Source organism: Oryzias latipes, chromosome 22 (assembly GCF_002234675.1).
Source record: "Oryzias latipes chromosome 22, ASM223467v1".
Taxonomy (NCBI): domain Eukaryota; kingdom Metazoa; phylum Chordata; class Actinopteri; order Beloniformes; family Adrianichthyidae; genus Oryzias; species Oryzias latipes.
Genome location: NC_019880.2, coordinates 13,546,281 through 13,563,134, shown reverse-complemented (window position 1 = coordinate 13,563,134; position 16,854 = coordinate 13,546,281). Strand labels below are relative to the sequence as shown.

The following is a 16,854-nucleotide window of genomic DNA, read 5'->3' as shown; positions in this document are numbered from 1 at the left end:
ATCTTTAAAGTGTGGAGGAAAAAAGTAATTATTTTGCATCTGGCACCATACACATCTGTGATAGACATTGTGGCTGAAAATTCTACATCGGACAAAGAAAAAGGACACAAATTAGTAAGGGGAAAAACATCATGGGAGAACCAAAAGAGGAAGGAAAGAATTTTGTAGAAACAATGAAGTTGTGTGCCATATTTCCTGAATATCAACCATGTTGTTAAGATATTATGTAGTGAATGTAAATTGGGGCAGACAGATAGAACCAGGTTGGTTATAGAACACTCCAAACTGTACCAGGAACGAAGCAAAATCCCTCATCATCTATTCTGATCCAGCAGCTCGGATTATTTGTCAAACAGTATCTTCAAAAAAACTTTTTTTTTGTAAGTTACTGACGTGTTTCCCAACTTGCTGAATTTAATGTAGCTGAGCATCCCAGCAGGACAACCAACCTCATGAATCAGTATCTTCTCTCTGACAACAAATATAAAAAACATAGACAACCATCAGCTGGGGGACGCTTAATCTCTGGTACAGTTAAGCTTGTGGGGGTCTTGCTTGTATCCAACCTGAAATATGTGCTGATATTTCTTAAATGACATCTTTTTTATGCTAGATGTCCTTTTACTCTGGATACCTGAGGAGAAACCTTAACAGAAAGTGTTGCTGAGATTACATGGACTCAATTAGAGCAACACACAAACTGTCAACAGAATTGGGAGGAGTTAAAAAAGCTTACTCAGTGGCTTTTTCCTTTGTACCATTGTCATCACTGTAATGTTCTTTTTTTTCTAACCAGCTGTTTTGTCGATAATCTTAAATTACAGTCCCACTCAAGCCTGATTGAGCAAACAGCCACTTTAGCGGTCAGCCATTATGGAAGGAAGAAGTGGGGTTTTTTATTCTGATCCTGCTGAAGTTTAACTTTTTTGTGTTTTGTTTTTATTCTCACCTGATATTTACCAGTTATTAAAGTCAGGCCTTCATTTTGTTGCACAGTTGGCTGCTGGAGCCAAACTATCCTGTCCTTCAAAGGCTTTGAGGAGGACCGGCCTCCATAACTGCAGATGATAAATACCTTCAGCCAATCCAGTTGGCAGTTAATCAGCGGCGTCCAATCAGGTTAGGAGAAAGGGGAAGCAGACAAGCCCATGGCTGTTTAGCAGGACGGACGACGGGTGGTCTTGTAAGGGTGCAGGAAGCCTTATATGTGCTGTCTGCAGACTATTACCTTTGATCAGAGGGACAGATAGTCATCTCCTCTGGGGGTGGGGGGCAGAGAAAATTAGTAGGTACTGGACATTACTCTTTACTTAGCAACCATGAAGTGAGCTGCACAATAATCTATTTGCAATGTTTGTCAGAAAAAAACATTTTTGGGGGGAGGGGGGTTATAGTTTGTTGCACAATTATCCTTCTCTTAGCAGTTATAGCATGGAGGAGAACAGCTTTCTCATTCATGGTTCCTTTTTAACAATTATAGCTCCAGGGAATTTTGAAAGAATCCATTATGCAAATCCACAGGTGCATGCCAGCACAAACTAACTGGACTCCTGCCTTCAAGTGCTTCAAGATGCCTTTCTTTCAGCTTCTGGTGGAGTTCAAACCTCTGAGAGGAGGCACGTAGGGAACACGTGTTTGTAGGAAAGCATGTTTACACCACAGCAACTGTAAATAATGGGATTTTCAAAACATTATAACAGCAAAAGTTTTCCAACTTTGAATTAAAATTGTGATTTCAGGCATTTTAAAGTCAACAAAGACCCTGTAGATAAATCTGATTAGCTCAAAATAGGTAAAGCAGATCGCATTGTACTTAAATTGTAAATACCTTTTATGTAAAAACGTGTCAATATCATGTGTACCACTAGCGCCCCCTTGTGTGTAAAACCTTTTGCCGTGAAAGGTCATTTCTAAGACCAAACAATGTATTCAGAGTTTCACTTTCATAGTTTCCAAAAAAAGATACAATAAAACAAATATATTTATTCAGTCGTCTTTTATTCCAAGAAACAAACAGGACCTGCAGTTCAGAAAAATCTTCAAACATTCGTCATCAGAAGCTTCCCATAAAAAAAAAAAAAAAAGTACCCAAGCTTCAAATTGCTAAGCAGCTACTTCCCAATATTTACAGTGTTAAAAGTTTCACTTGGGTCAGAAAACCAACAAAAACCCTTTTCAACATTTGAGAAAAAAATGAAGCAAGACATGTTTTGTTTGAAATGACAACACTGTACATATAATGGGCAACTTCATTTGGTGTTAAGTTTTATCTTTGCAAATAGTATCATAAAGTGCCGATAAACATTTATAACAGCTTATAACAATGTCAGTATCTTCAGTAAACCCAGTTAACATTGCACAATCCTGACAAATAAAACAACAGGTAACACTGGAAAATGTCTTTGACTCAGCCTTTACTTTAACTATGTTTTGCCATTCCTCAAGTGTAAACTCCAATTGGCTTCATCGAACTAAAGGATGACACTAACTATATGAATAAAATAAAAAATACAATTTGGATAAATGAACACTTCTACAGGTAGCTAATGTTACAATAACATAGCTAGGGATCCTAAAAACTCAGCAGGATGGACCTTGAAACAAAATGATAATAAATACAAATATTTTGGCTCAGAAAGATGATAAAAATGAAAACTTATTTTATAATGACAGAAGAATATTTCCCTCGCGATTCTTTTATGCCGTTTCAGATCAAGTTTTTTTTAGATCAAGAGATTTCCGATACTATGTGAATAAACAGGGCATGACATTATGGAAAAAGTTGTGCCAAAGGATCACAAGACATTTTCTGAGAATCAACCTATTAAAGGTTGGGAGTTTCAAAGTAAAAGCATATGAGTAAATGTTGATTTTTTTTTTTCATGAGTGTGTCCTGGAACATTACTCCAAGTGAAGCCTGTACATTTTGCTGAGGCGATGAAACAGATGAAAAGGGTATTAATAAGGCAGGTAATACAGGAACATAGGTCAACACAAAAGACTAATAAATTAAAAACATTGAAAACTATAGAAAGTCGTTTCCTATAAAATTATGCTCGCCCCAAGTAAACAAATTTAAATAAAACCCAGCAAGCATGCAGGGAATAACTAAATCCCATAAATGATTAATCCAAATTTTAAAGGTGACGAAAAATAATGTAGACCCAAGTATGTACAAGCACTGAAACAAGAGGAATATTATATATGTACACATACATCAGTCCCTGATTGATTAAGGCCAAAGTGATGTAGATGCATCTGCCCTCCAGTTCACATGAAGGCTGCTCTTCCACTGTAGAGTTCAGTTTGCAAAATGCAAAAGAAGCCGTTTTAAGGTAAAACTGAAGGCCCATTCTCCTGCATTCATCTAAAATGTATAAAGCTGCTTTCAGAAATAAAAAAAACCCTCAACCCTATTTTTTTTCAAGTTCACATATTCTTTGTTTTTGTTAAGAAACAAGTGAGATAACTTTATGTACATACTGTAGCACTAGAGTCCATGTGAGCCCCACTGTGAGGCCAGCCCATCTGAACAGCTTCCTCACAGCTGATGCAGGAACACATCGAGAGTGCCGAGATGTTTGACTGTTTTGTATTGGTAAGAAATGGGAAACTGGAGGAGGTTGGATGATGCACAGTGGCAGGAGTCAGAGCATGCCAAAGCCTTCGCTCCCCTCACTGATGGCCAGCTTCAGCATCTTGTGCAGCTCCTCATAGGAGTCGTATGTAGGGAGGCACAGCTGGTTAAAACTGGAATGAGAAAAGAGAAGTTTTCAGTACCGTTTCCAATATTTTTACATGCATGTATAAACAGCTGTAAAATCTGTGCCTCTTCAAAACAGACAAGTTTTTCCATCTGGAGAAGAAAATTGGGTTTCTGTTGTTGTGAAGCTTAGATTGTTATGCATTAAAAAGCTGTTAGTGAGCCGCATTGCTGTTTTTGGTGACAGAAAATAAACAACTAAATCCCACAAACACTGTTTCTGCTGTTCCAAGAAAAATTCCAAATAGTTATCTAAACTAAAGATTTTTTATTTTTTCAGTTCCATGCTCACTCTGATTATCTATTGAGCTCTTTTCACAGTGTTACCGGTGGTCTTTTAATTATGATTATACTGTTTTTAGCCAAAATATTTTACTGCAGACCAGCATGGGTTTATTGGAAATTCACCTGAGTTGTGGGCGGAGCAACCCCACCCCCCTTCCCCTCCCCATTGCTGAGACCTGTTTACCCGCTCTCCCACTAACTTACATCCCCTCACAACACCAACCTAACATTGCTAGTCCAATAAAAATGGCGAGCAATATTGGAGCTATCCAGCCGGACAGTTTTGAGCCAGATGCCAGCTCGGAGGAGGAAAACGAAGACGTACATGGATCAAGGATCTTTTTCCAACTGCATTTTTTGGTCTGCTCCTGATTCACAATTATTTAAATAAAGAAATGCAACTTTAAGCTTAATTTGCTCAATATATGTCCTCCATCATCAGAAAAATCTCACATGAACATGTCAATACCCAAACATGATCTCATAAACAGAGCGGCTGGGATGCCACAGCAAAGAAATCAACAAAAATGGCATCCTTTAGACTCATTTTACTTACCAGGTGTGTGCAGTGGGCAAAGTGCTGTGTGTCGGGGCAGCGATGATCTGAAAGGAGGGGCACAGAGTGTTGAACCCCCCTGGTGGAAGCTGAGACGAGCCAGTGGTGAACTGCAGCAGACGTGCCAGTTCCTCCTGGGTGAAGCTGGACACCACTGCCCAAAACCACTTCATCACCTAAAACAAAGAGAAACTTTCTCAGAGGATGTCCAGCTGCAGGAAAATAAAACAACTGTCTGAAGGACATACTTTCTCTCTGAAGTGCCACGATCCTCCAACAATCACAGCGTGAGCTTTGAAGTCCTGCACGTTGATGTCACCCGTGCCGCACATCAACAGCTGAGGAGATGAAAGAAAAGCATACAGTGTGACGGTATAAAAGACAGCGGGATTTAACAACAAACATCGCACGTACCTCCAATTCGTTCTCATCAAAAATGGCCAGCAGGTTTTCTGGAACCAGTTCATTCAGACCTGCGATTGATGAGGAGGTTACGATAATTAGATGCACATTAGAGAAGATTTTTAATTGGAGGTATTGGCACCAAATGATACAGCCCAGCTGCGCTGCTTTCTTCACCTTTCAGGAAGTGTTCCACCTCCTCCCTCACTTGGCTGGCCAGTCTATACTGAGCCAGCAGGTTCAGATAATGCATCTTGTTTTCATTTGTAACGGCGATCTGAGCTCCGCCTGAGATCAACTCCACCACCTGCAGGACAGCGGAAATGTCAAGTACAACTTATGGCCAAAAATAAGCAAAAGATCTGATGTAGACTGACAAAGTTGAACTTTTTAGTTCTTTGACGACTACTTTATGAATGACAGATTGCACAAAATAAACTGCTGATTTATGCAGATTTTCTCAAATATAACTAGACTAAGTATTAATCTTAACAACATTTCATAAAAAAGTTTTTAACTATTCTACATTTGATGTTTTATATTTTTATACTAAAAACTCATTTAAAAAAAAAAACTGGATACCAAACCTTTGTTGTCAACCATCACACAAACTCACCACACCCCTCTTTACAACAAACAAATACTTCCCAAACAAGCCATGTGGTTCTTTTTGTTTGCTTTATTGCCTCTATCTCCTGCAGAATCCCACCATGGAAAAAAAAGGAAGTTTCTTTCCAAAGCGTTACCTCACCTTCTCCAGCTGTCCAGACTTGCTGTACTTCTCCTCAGCAAACACCAGGTCCATTTCACTCACGTCATTGTTTAGGATGAAGCAGACTTTAGTTTTGTAGAACTCCTGGTCATCTGTCTCAAAATACTGTGAGAAAAACAAAACAAAAACACAGAAAAATTAGGTTTTAAATAAAGACAGCGTTTGGTCTTCATGGTGAGACGGGTAAAACCATGACTGGGTGGGCCTTTATTTGTGTTAGATAAACAGGGCAAGATGCAGGATGGCTTTTCATCGTGTAAATAATCTATAAAAAAAGAAAATTCAGCCAGAACCTGTGGGGGATGGAAAAACACGGTTCTATACCTTGTAATTCATTCTCAGGCCAATAATCTGAGCCAAGAAGGAGCGTGTGAAGCGAGCTCGCACCAGCTGTTTGTAAGCTCCACCCAGAGCGGACTCATACAGACACTTTCCTACCACGCGGCCTGCAAACTCGTACATCTTAAGGCGAAGGTGGGGTGGCTTCTCAGCATTTGGGTGCACCTGAAAAAAGTAAGATGCCGTTTTCTTTTTAAGTTTCCACAACCAAACAGGAAAACAAATTCCTAATGTGGTTAGAAAATGAATTACTCACGAGACCCTGGCTGTTCTCACTAAAGCGGGTAAACAGCTGGTTGGAGGTGTCAAAGAGGGACTTACAAATAAGCTCAAACCATTCCCTACGAGGGCCTCCCCAGTCCAGAGCTGCAGGAGCATAGCAAGAATGAAAACTTTTGTGCTCTTAAGTATGAGACTAAGAGAATTTGAGACAACTATAAATCAAAATCTTGATAACCCCACACTAGACTGAGTTCTTACCTTCCTCATCCTGGAAAACAATCTCAAAGTTCTTACACCAGTCTGACACTGAGAAGTTCCTGGTAGCCTTCAGTGACTTCAGTGTACCAAAAACAAAAGGGTGAAGATGAAAGGCGTCCGAACTTTATTAACGTTAGGTAAATACCTTTAAAAAGTGTATTTATGTTGAAAAAAAGGCAGAACTTACTGAATCTAAAATGTTGTGTCGAGTAATTTTTAAGCAGGTTTTAGTTCGAGGTTTCTTGGAGTTGATGTGCCTGAGTTCACGTTGAAAGAAGTTCACCTTATCTTGAAAGGTTTCAGAGCCACCTAAGGTAAAAAAAACAAAACAAAAAAAAGATAATTTATAGCCTGCAGAAGGGAGCAAACATTATCTTTGAAGAAGACTCCAACAAACCAATATTTTTGTGCAGGAAGCGAATGAAAGTAGCTGCCATGATGTTTCTATCTTTGCAGCTGAGCTCCACAGGAGGTTGTATCCCATCATCCACCACAAGAGTTAGGTATTTATGAATGGGGTCAGGGCCATGGTAGGTAAACTGAAAAGAGAAGGAAGGGTGAGCAGAAAAACCAAATCAAATGGCTCCTTCTCTACGATTTGCTACTTACTTTAGTTCCCGGACAAACTCGAAATGTGAAAAGCCGCCAGGGAATAATCTTCAGGTAGAACTCCTTGACAGACAGTTGCTGGTGGAGGAGAATGAAAGCACTTTTATTTTAAATGAACTGATATTAAATCTAAATAGCATCTGACAGGATTTCACGCACCTTTGGCGATATGTAGCAGTAGACCTTTTTTGGTTTCTTGACTTTTTCTGGTTGTCCTTCCACGGGAGAGTCATGCTCATCCTCCTCCTCCATGGAAGGCCTCCTTTGAGGCACCAGCAAAGAGGAGGCTTGTAACTGCCAGGAGGAAGTGCTGTAATTCCCGCTGCTATAAAGATATGCCTCAAAGTAGATGCTAATGCCCGGAGTGGACACGTTCTTCTCCACACAGGTCTTTTCATTCTCTGCCATGAGCAGGGAGAATATTAGGTTTCAAAATAAAAACATGCAAAAGAGGGGATTTTTGTTTGTTTCATTAACTTAAGGACTGCTCACCACTGAGAACAATTATGTCAAACTCCCCATTGCTGAGTTGCTGATCCTTATAGGAAATGCAGGCTCGGAAACAGCCCGTCTTCCTCAGGGTCATTCTCAGCAGAACCTGGCACTGCTGTTTGTTAAGAGACACAGACTTACTGTAAAAATCCTCTTGACTGTCATCTTCTGATATGCCGAGCTGAAAGAGCAGGAAAAAAACATTAGTGAAGCCAGATTTACTGAGACCAGCTTTAATAGGACTGTTTTAGCTCCAACAGAGAGATAAGAAGAAATCCTGGGTTTTTACTTTTTAATTTTTTTTAAAAGTAGCTTAAATATCAAGAAACTCAAAACTGCCTTACAGAATGCACATGGAGGCTGTAGTTGGCTTCATCTGTTAGAGAAGTGGAGTTACTGGTGGGGTTTCCATACTCATCTCTTGGTTCAATTTGTAAAGTGTGCTGATGGCCATTTGTTAGAACCAGGGTTGAAAAATGACATGTTATTTTGGTTTTTGAAGGAACAACTGTACCTGATGGGGGGAGAAATATTTTTAAAAGTCAAGGGAAATAAAGATATAAATCTAAAAAGTATATTAATTTAAAATATGAACACAACAAAGACGTCATAGTCAGACCTGGCTGGAATATCTTGTAATAAGGACTGTAGGCCACACTGAGGCCCCCCAGCTTGATAGCGACCTCATAGCGTCCAGCCTTGCGCACTGTGAAGGCCACTTTCACCACGTTGGATTCTGGTTCTTGTAGAACCTCTTGTGTGACTGGAATGTCCAAGGCCAGTTCAATATGGGTAATGTTGACCCTTAGGCCCACAGGTCGATGGGCTGGGAAAGGCTGACCATTCTTGTAGAACAACTGAGGAAGAAAAAGGATAAAGGGTTTTTAAAGGTAATTTGACTTTTTGCTGTTTGTTTGCTGTGGGTAACAGTAATTAACAGCAAATAAATAAATATAATAATAAATAAATAAAAATAAATAAATAGCAGCCGAATTTGACACCCTGGGTTCTCCTGGGTTAAAAAAAAAAGAAGGCTTCTGTTCATTTAGTATTCTTTAAATTATTTTTTTACCTGCACTCTAAAACTCATTGTCTGCCCGACTTCCTGTGGCTCCTTCCAGTCCCATGACACCTTGCAAGAACGGGGGTCCAGGTAGTTGCCTCTGACATAATCGTAGATGCTGCGGTCACCCCGTCGCCCTGGATCCTCATTCTGCAGGAAGCTGACAACCCTCGCTGCAAGCTCACAAAGGAACTTGATGGTAAAGACAAATGCTATGATGGAAACAGTTATTCCACCTGAAACATGAAACAGAGAAATGAAGGGGGTCGGAAAAAATACATAGAAGTGAAGATTTAAAGTAAATATCTGGGTTTGTAAATACATTAAGCAATTTTTAAAAACTTTTTAACTACAGTAACTGAGTTGAAAACTGCTCTTGAGATACTTGTCCAACAAGTAACGATTGACTCACCAATCACGTAAAACATGAGGTCCCTTGTCAAGAAGCACAGCGCCACAGTACAGCCAAATAAGAGAGCTCCAGCTGCAGTAACAATGCAGGAATGCAAGAAAAATCCAATCATTGACAGATCTCAATGCTTTGAGTCAGCAGAAAAAATTATAATGAGAATGGCAATTCCTTATAAAACACAAGTTTACATCAAAATGACAGTGGTTTGATTTCAAGTGTCAGCTTTTGTTTTTAAAAGGAGTGAGAAAAACTACTACTATGTGGCTGAACATGAGGAATGTTGCCAAGCAGGCATCAGCATTGATACGTTTTCCAGTTTACGTACAAAGTTCTAACACAATACATTTTTGTGGAACAAAAAAAAAACACAAAAAAGGGTTGGGTTAGGCATAGAGGTTAGTCAACATCAAAACTTGCAACACCACAAAAAATCATTGACACCTAGTCATGAGCGGAAAAACATTAAAAAAATAAATAGGTACAAAATTCTCATTTTATTTTTAAAACTTAATGTTCATCCTGAAAATAGATGTTATTGCAAATAAACTATTACTTTAAAGGCCCCAATAAAAGCAAAAAGTAAAAGAATCTCACCGATTGACCACTTTTCATTCAGACGCCTCTCAGCAAGGCTGTGCACCAGCCTGATCTCGTAGTCTTGGTCCCGTCTCCCTCTGGAGGCCCTCAGGATTTTAATGCCTGTAGACAGTTTTATGTAGTCTTCGTAATAGTAGCCCCAGGCGGCTAAAGAGAGCTGAAGCTGACTGTCAAACTGAGAGAGATCATCCAGATTCATACAGCCTAAGGTCTTCAGTCTGCACAGAAAACAAAAGCAAAAGTACACGGTGTAAATGAGTACTTCTGAGTTTTTATTTTATAAGACATTAAAATACAATCACTTTTGTCATCTGTGTTTAACAAGATCCACAAGATGTTTTTTTCCCTTTCTTTTTTGTTTTGTTTTTTAAACAGGACCCCTTGCCCCACTATCAAACAAAGCAAATGAGATTCAGCAGGATGCCCCCCCCCCCCCCCCCAAGTCATTTAGTGACCTTTTCAACAAATGACAAAACATCTCTCAACTTGATATTCTGCAATATTTTGGTGAAAACTGTTTAATATTTTCGAGTTATCTTTGGTCAAGCTAAACAAAAACTACAACTGAAAAAAAAATCTAACAATTTTATTCAACTTTTAACTGGAATACAGAAAAAGTTAAACAGGTTAACTAGATTAAATCCAACTGTATCTAGGTTTGTCACAAGCTCCCTTATAAGAATATAAATAATAAAAGTAAAAACTATTGTTGATTATTCATGGCTTTCAGGAATGTAACACACCAAGCTGTGGGAGAGGCTAAAAAGAATTTCTGAAATAGCTCCTTAGAAAACATCCAGAATTGTGTACTTGGTTTTTTTCTTGAAAGGCAATAACTAAGACATACTTTTGATTTTGCTTATATGTAATTTTATTTTATTCTTTTCTTATCTTCTAATGCACATGCAGAAAACATCTGCATTGCTGCAGGGTCTCAAAAGAGTAACTTTTACTGCAGTAACCCCCAGAAGCACTGCAGCCCACACAGCTCAGTGTCAGCAAACCCCTCTCATCTTACATGGACAAGCTGCCCTCAAGTGGACAAATACAATTATAATGCCTTTACTATTGTTTCTGTGTCTATCTTATCAAGTCAATAAAATAAAGTAGCTTTACAAATATGACATCTGAATCTGAAGCTAAGTCACCAAAATGAGATGCTGCCACTGAAAGTGCTTACGTGTGGTAATAGTGCTCCAGGTTCTGAGAGCAAAGCCACTCCTGAAGGGCAAAGTCACGGAGCAGCTGGATGTGAGCCTCTGCAATTTCCCTCCAGCGCTGATGTTCCCTCACCACTTCCTCCAGGCGACTTAGGGCGCTCAAACTGAATTCTTCTAGTGTTTGCACATCTGAATGACACATGAACAAAAGATACTAAAAATCCCTGCAACTAGGCTAAACATCTCCTCTTTACGATCATTTGTGCATTACCTTTAAGTCGGGTCATTGTGGGGGAAAAAATCATACAAATTAAACAATGGCAAATGAAATCTTTTGTTGAAATTTTAATTCATAGATTTAAAAAAATTGTGAAGTACAGCCTAATTCAGCCTGGACAGAACCACCGAGTACATTCAACTATGCGCTGCTCAGTAATGATAAACAACCCTCACTGACCTTCAAACAGGATCTTGTATTCTGAAATGCTATGTCCATGGAGCCATTCCTCAATCTGGTTTTCTTTTCTTTTCTTCCAGCGTAATTCCCAGAAGAGGCCCCACGACACTGAGCAGAAGAGGAAGGTCAGGAAAAAGCGGCGGTCCATCAGACCATCTTTCAGCCTTCATTTAGCCATCCGTTCTCGTGGGAAACAGCCAGATGCCTCTGGTCAAGTCAAAAGTGGAAGAAGGAGAACAATACTTTAGCACAGCCTAGACACGACACGTTAAAAGCACATGAAATAAACATTTCTTAGGTCTAAAATTACTTTTTAAAAACCCTACTGATAAAGCAAACAACTAAAACTAAATGCGCATGTAGAATATTAATGGAGGGGTGATACAAACCATTTTTGTTGAATGAATCACCTTTTTACTATTTTAAAATACACTTAAAAACCCTCGTTGGAATTGCTGCGGCGTAAGTCCGCGTTGTAATAACTAGTAGGGGTTAAAAGCCCAGAGAGGCAAGTCCATGCTAGTAGAAATAGCAATTTAAGTTAGCCAACAATGTATGTAGCGTCATTTTTCAGCGAAGTCTGCAACCCCCCGCCATGAAAACAAAGACGCACACCCACACAAGCTCGTTTAACGCAGCTTACAACCCCACACCAACACGGAACAACTCTTTGACAGAGACACACTCCAACTTGTCTACGTTATTAAATTAAAAACACACCTTCATCTGCCAGGCGTTAGCATAGCAACCGGAAAATGAACAGAGAGAAGTCCACTTTTGATGACGCAAGCACAACACGAGGGTAGAAGGAGCGTTTTCATTCTGCTGTTTAGCGTTGAGGACCAACTTAAAATCATGGTAAATAATATACATTAATCACGTTGCCTTTTTTGTTGTTGAAAGTGTTTTGGGAAATGTGCTGTAATCCGAATTAGATGATGTCGTTAGGACAAACATGAGTTTTAGCTAAGTATGTCTTTGTTCAAGCTAGCCTAGCTAAGCTAGTCAGTGCTAGCCTAACCTTTCAGATTTACTCCTGGCTCGATACGATTTTATTTTTCTGTTGTCCTTTTTTAACTTCCCCCAAACAAATTGGCAGTGAAACAAATACCATGATCTTCCAGAGTACAGCAGTTTTAGTGCTTCTGGGAAGAAACTGTTCCTCGTGGTCTTTACTTTGCTTCGCAGCCTCCTGCCTGAGGGGAGCTGGGAGAACAGAGGGGGTGAGTGGGATCTTTTAGGATGCGGGAGGCTCGTTTTACTATCTGGCTTCATAGATTTCAGTGGTGGTCTGCAGGCTGCAACCCACAGTCCTCTGCACAGCTTTAGCCACCCGTGGCAGCGCAGCTTCATGCCACAGAGATCATACAGGAAGACAGGACACTCTCCTACACACCTAAGGAGGTCGGGACTGAGATCCCCATCCCAGCTCGCCTGAGCCTCTTGAGAAAATGGAGACACTGATGTGTCTTCCTGATTAGGTAGGAAGTGTTGGTGCTCCAGGTTGTTGGAGATGTGCATGCCCAAGTACCTGAAGCTAGAAACCACTTCCACCACGGCCCCTCCGATGTTAGGAGGTGGGGGTGTCTGTCCCTCCTGAAGTTCACAATCATCCCTTTGGTCTTCTTCACGTTGATGCAGAGGTTGCTGTCTCTGCACCAGCCCTCCAAGTGTTCCGCTTCCTGCCTGTAGTCACAGCCACAGCTGTGTCATCCGCAAACGTCACGATCAGACGGCTGGGGTGACTCGCCGTGCTGCAAGGTGAACAGGAAGGGACTTAGCACACAGCCCTGGGGGGAGCCCATGCTGAGGTTGATCGGGGAGGAGGAGACATCGCGGATCTTCACAGACTGTCTGTGCGATCTGTCTTTCAGGAAGTTCAAGACCCAGTTACACAGAGTGGAGCTCAGTCCGAGTGTATGTAGTTTTAGATCAGGGTCTGTGGGATGATTGTGTTGAAGGCTGATGTGAAGTCCAGGAAGAGCAGACGAACATACAAGTTCTTATTTTCTAGGTGGGTGAGGGTTGCGTGGACCAATAGCCCCCAATAGTCATTCAGACCTGTCACTGTGGATGTTTCTGGGGATTGGAATGATCGTGGCGGTCATCAAGCAGGTGGGGACCACTGCCTGCTTCAGGGAGGTATTGAAAATGTCTGTCAGCACCTCTGTGAGCTGGTGTGCACAGTCCTTCAGCACCCGTCCAGGGATGTTGTCAGGTCCAGCAGCTTTTGTGAGGGTCGGTCCTCTGGAGGGTCGTCCTCCTCACTTCTGCGGGAGTCACATTGAAAGGCTCATCACCATGTGGGGTGGTGAGTCCGGTGCTGGGGGCATGTTGAGGTCCTCAAAGGGGTTGTAGATGCAAGCATAGAAGCATAAATAGATGTATTAACAAAAAAGTACTTATTTTATTGTGAAAAAACAAATAATTAACAAATTATCAGGTAATTTCAGCTTGTTAGAGCTCATGTTTATACATTTGAATAGTTGTCTTTTCCCTTTAATTTTTTTTCAACATAAGTTTAAATTAGTCCTGTTGAATAAAACAGGCAGCATATCTATTTAGGCAATTTTTTAATATATAATTTTCTTATTTTGTGATGAAAAATTCGACATGATAGCTTTGACCATGACATTTACTTGAATGCTTTGACATCGAACAACTTTTATGAAATTTTTTTTTTGCTTTAAAGCTAGTGTTCTTGTTTTCATTTTCTGTCAATTAGGGGAAACAGAAAACAAAAAAGTTTGCAGCCATGAAGCGAATGATTAGTCTGAAGGATCAAAGAATGTAAGTCTGCTTCCTTTTTCCATCTTTGCCTTTCTCAGTCCACATACACACACACACATATAAGCATAATGAATATTGAAAATGTTTGCCTTGTTTTGTAGAAAAGATAAAGACCGTGCTAAAGCAAAAGAAAAAAAGAAGAAAGACCCGTCAGCACTTAAGGAAAGAGAAGTGTACGTTACTTATCTTTATTCATTATAAATATGTGTTTTAGTAATTGATGGCTTTGTGAGGTGTTATTTCTGAAATTCTTGTGCAGCCCCAAGTACCCATCATGCCTGTTCTTCCAATACAACACTCAGCTTGGCCCACCGTACCACATTCTGGTCGATACAAATTTCATCAACTTCTCCATTAAGGCCAAGCTGGATATTGTTCAGTCTATGATGGATTGCCTGTACGCCAAATGTAAGTTTTGCTTTAGTTAGTCACAATCACATATATCACGTTGGTTTTCCATTTTTTTATTCTTTTTTTCCCCGACCCATTCCAGGTATCCCTTATATAACAGACTGCGTGATGGCTGAGATTGAGAAACTTGGAATGAAATACAGGGTTGCTCTCAGGTAGAAACATAATTTGTTATATTTTAAATGTTTAGATATATGTTAGAGACATTTTTTTCTTCTTATTCTTTACACAATTTACTCTTTTAAAATGCAGGATAGCGAAAGATCCCCGCTTTGAGCGCCTGCCGTGCACACACCAGGGAACCTACGCTGATGATTGCTTAGTCCAACGTGTGACACAGGTATGGAGTTAAAACTTGTCTTGCTTGGTGTTCTTCCTGTTATTTCCTCATGTAATTGTAATAATCTGCTACAGTTGTTGGTATTTACATGCTTTTGCAGAAAAGGGAATTTTTCTTGTTTCTTGTTCGTTTAAATAAAATTATGAACAAATACATTTAATTTTTTTTACAGCCCTTTTGAAAACCATCAAGTGGTTTAATGATGAAAATAAAGACCACCCTTATATAAGTTAATTTATTTTGCAGATATTTTTCAATGCATAAATTAAGTGGGACGTGTGTGTGTTGTAAAATAAATAAATAATAAGAATAAAAACTTTTTGTTGCAGCATAAGTGTTACATTTTGGCAACAGTGGACAGAGATCTGAAGAGAAGAGTTAGGAAGATTCCGGGAGTGCCAATCATGTACATCTCCAATCACAGGTAATCTAGATGTGTGTCACCTCAAACATCCTAAACAAAAGTTTGCTTTCAAAAAGAGAGAAATTAAACTTAACCTTACTCCAAACTCTTACTTTTGTTCTTTTTTATCTCAATACAGGTATAATATTGAACGGATGCCAGATGACTATGGTGCTCCAAGGTTTTGATGTGTCCAACATTAAGCTGAACCTGTTAATATGAGGATGGCTTCTGGAGATGACTTCTTTGTGTATTTAAATTGATATAACTTGATCTGGATTTCAAATCCAATTTCAGTTTTCAACTTTCCTTTTGGTTTGTTTTCATGACTTTTTTCCATTTTTTTTCTCTGTGAACAAATAAAGTTTTGAAGTGCTCTCTGCAGTTATTGCAACAAAATAAAATACCATTTATTATTATTATTATTCTTTTTTTCTTCCTGATAGTTTCGTGTGTGTGTATTGTATACACACATTCTCATATTATTTGTAAAAGGCACATTAAAAAAAGAATTAATAAAGAAACAAAAAAACTTCTCTTTGTGGGCAAAGAACTTTTTTTTATTTTTATCTCAAAAGATCCTCCAGTTCATAAACAAAGGCACACATTTAGCTTTTTTTACGCATTTTGTTTTTTTGTCTGATTCATTTTTAGGTAAATAAAAATCAAGCAGTTACTTCGGCAACTGGTGTGTTTTTTTGGTTTCTGTAAAATATTAGAATTTTTTGCCTTTGCAAATGTTCTGGCATTTTAATTGTTTAACTTAAGCTTAACCTTAAAATGTAACCTGCTAATACAGTATTTGATCACTTTTAGCAGGTATAGTGCTTTATACCATACTACAACATTATACTTCATATAATATATTGCATATGGTAATTCAACATCAACTATCTACTTTATAGTAGGCTGCTATTTTAGTTAATAAAAGGTTTTTGCCTTTAACGAGCTTCAAATGTTTTAGTTCTGATTCACCATTCTACAAATTTAGCAATTTTGAAAGTATCTCAATGAAAAATAAAAATACAATGGGCAATAAAGAATGTATTTACTGTCCATTGTATTTATATAAAATGTCAACAACCACTGAGCATCAGGAGTACATTTTAAATTTTGATTTAAAGCTGTTCATGTCAGAGACATTATTCCAGACCTTGGGGCCATAAAGTGTTTACGGAGTGACCGGGAGCATCAAGCAGAAATTAAGACCCCCATTTTTAATCTGGCTTTTGCATGACTTTGGTAAATGCTTAATTATTTTACTCTATCCATTTATTGATTTATCTATTTTCTCTACTTAATACATTTTTGATATTTTTTTAATTGTATAAGGACTAATATGATTTTTAGGTTTTTAATATACTACCTTTTTTATTGTTATTATATTTATGATATTTAAGGTTACATTTGAATCATTTTAGGTTTTTTTTAATGATATTTGTTTCTTTTTTTTAAATTACTAATATTAATATATCTCAAAATTAATATATTTCATATTATTTTTAATATCGTTTTTGTATTAT

The 16,854-nt window shown here is 38.8% G+C and overlaps 2 protein-coding genes across 4 annotated transcripts; one reads left to right on the top strand and one right to left on the bottom strand.

The window, feature by feature from the left end:
- Window positions 1-1,979: 1,979 nt before the first annotated feature.
- arel1 (apoptosis resistant E3 ubiquitin protein ligase 1) lies at window positions 1,980-12,175 on the bottom strand. Of its 2 annotated transcripts, none has more exons than XM_011490421.2 (22): window positions 12,108-12,175; window positions 11,388-11,594; window positions 10,951-11,119; window positions 9,768-9,988; window positions 9,174-9,245; window positions 8,771-8,997; window positions 8,318-8,555; window positions 8,043-8,212; window positions 7,699-7,879; window positions 7,366-7,607; window positions 7,207-7,284; window positions 6,995-7,136; window positions 6,785-6,906; window positions 6,598-6,673; window positions 6,374-6,483; window positions 6,103-6,282; window positions 5,758-5,883; window positions 5,184-5,313; window positions 5,019-5,077; window positions 4,853-4,942; window positions 4,605-4,780; window positions 1,980-3,750 (listed from the first exon to the last, which is right to left on the bottom strand). In XM_011490421.2, the coding sequence occupies exons 2-22, from the start codon at window positions 11,533-11,535 to the stop codon at window positions 3,648-3,650; spliced, it is 3,060 nt and encodes a 1,019-aa protein (XP_011488723.1). In that variant the 5' UTR covers window positions 11,536-11,594; window positions 12,108-12,175; the 3' UTR covers window positions 1,980-3,647. The 2 variants fall into 2 exon arrangements, with proteins under 2 accessions (XP_011488723.1, XP_011488724.1); XM_011490422.1 differs by having other exon boundaries at window positions 11,777-12,108.
- fcf1 (FCF1, rRNA-processing protein) lies at window positions 12,134-15,867 on the top strand. 2 transcript variants are annotated; one of them, XM_023951726.1, is made up of 9 exons: window positions 12,181-12,245; window positions 13,402-13,502; window positions 14,113-14,177; window positions 14,279-14,350; window positions 14,437-14,585; window positions 14,671-14,743; window positions 14,841-14,928; window positions 15,258-15,352; window positions 15,471-15,867. In XM_023951726.1, exons 2-9 carry the CDS (start codon window positions 13,461-13,463, stop codon window positions 15,517-15,519), a joined length of 633 nt encoding a protein of 210 aa, XP_023807494.1. In that variant the 5' UTR covers window positions 12,181-12,245; window positions 13,402-13,460; the 3' UTR covers window positions 15,520-15,867. The 2 variants fall into 2 exon arrangements, with proteins under 2 accessions (XP_004082382.1, XP_023807494.1); XM_004082334.4 differs by lacking the exon at window positions 13,402-13,502 and having other exon boundaries at window positions 12,134-12,245.
- The last annotated feature ends 987 nt before the right edge of the window (window positions 15,868-16,854 follow it).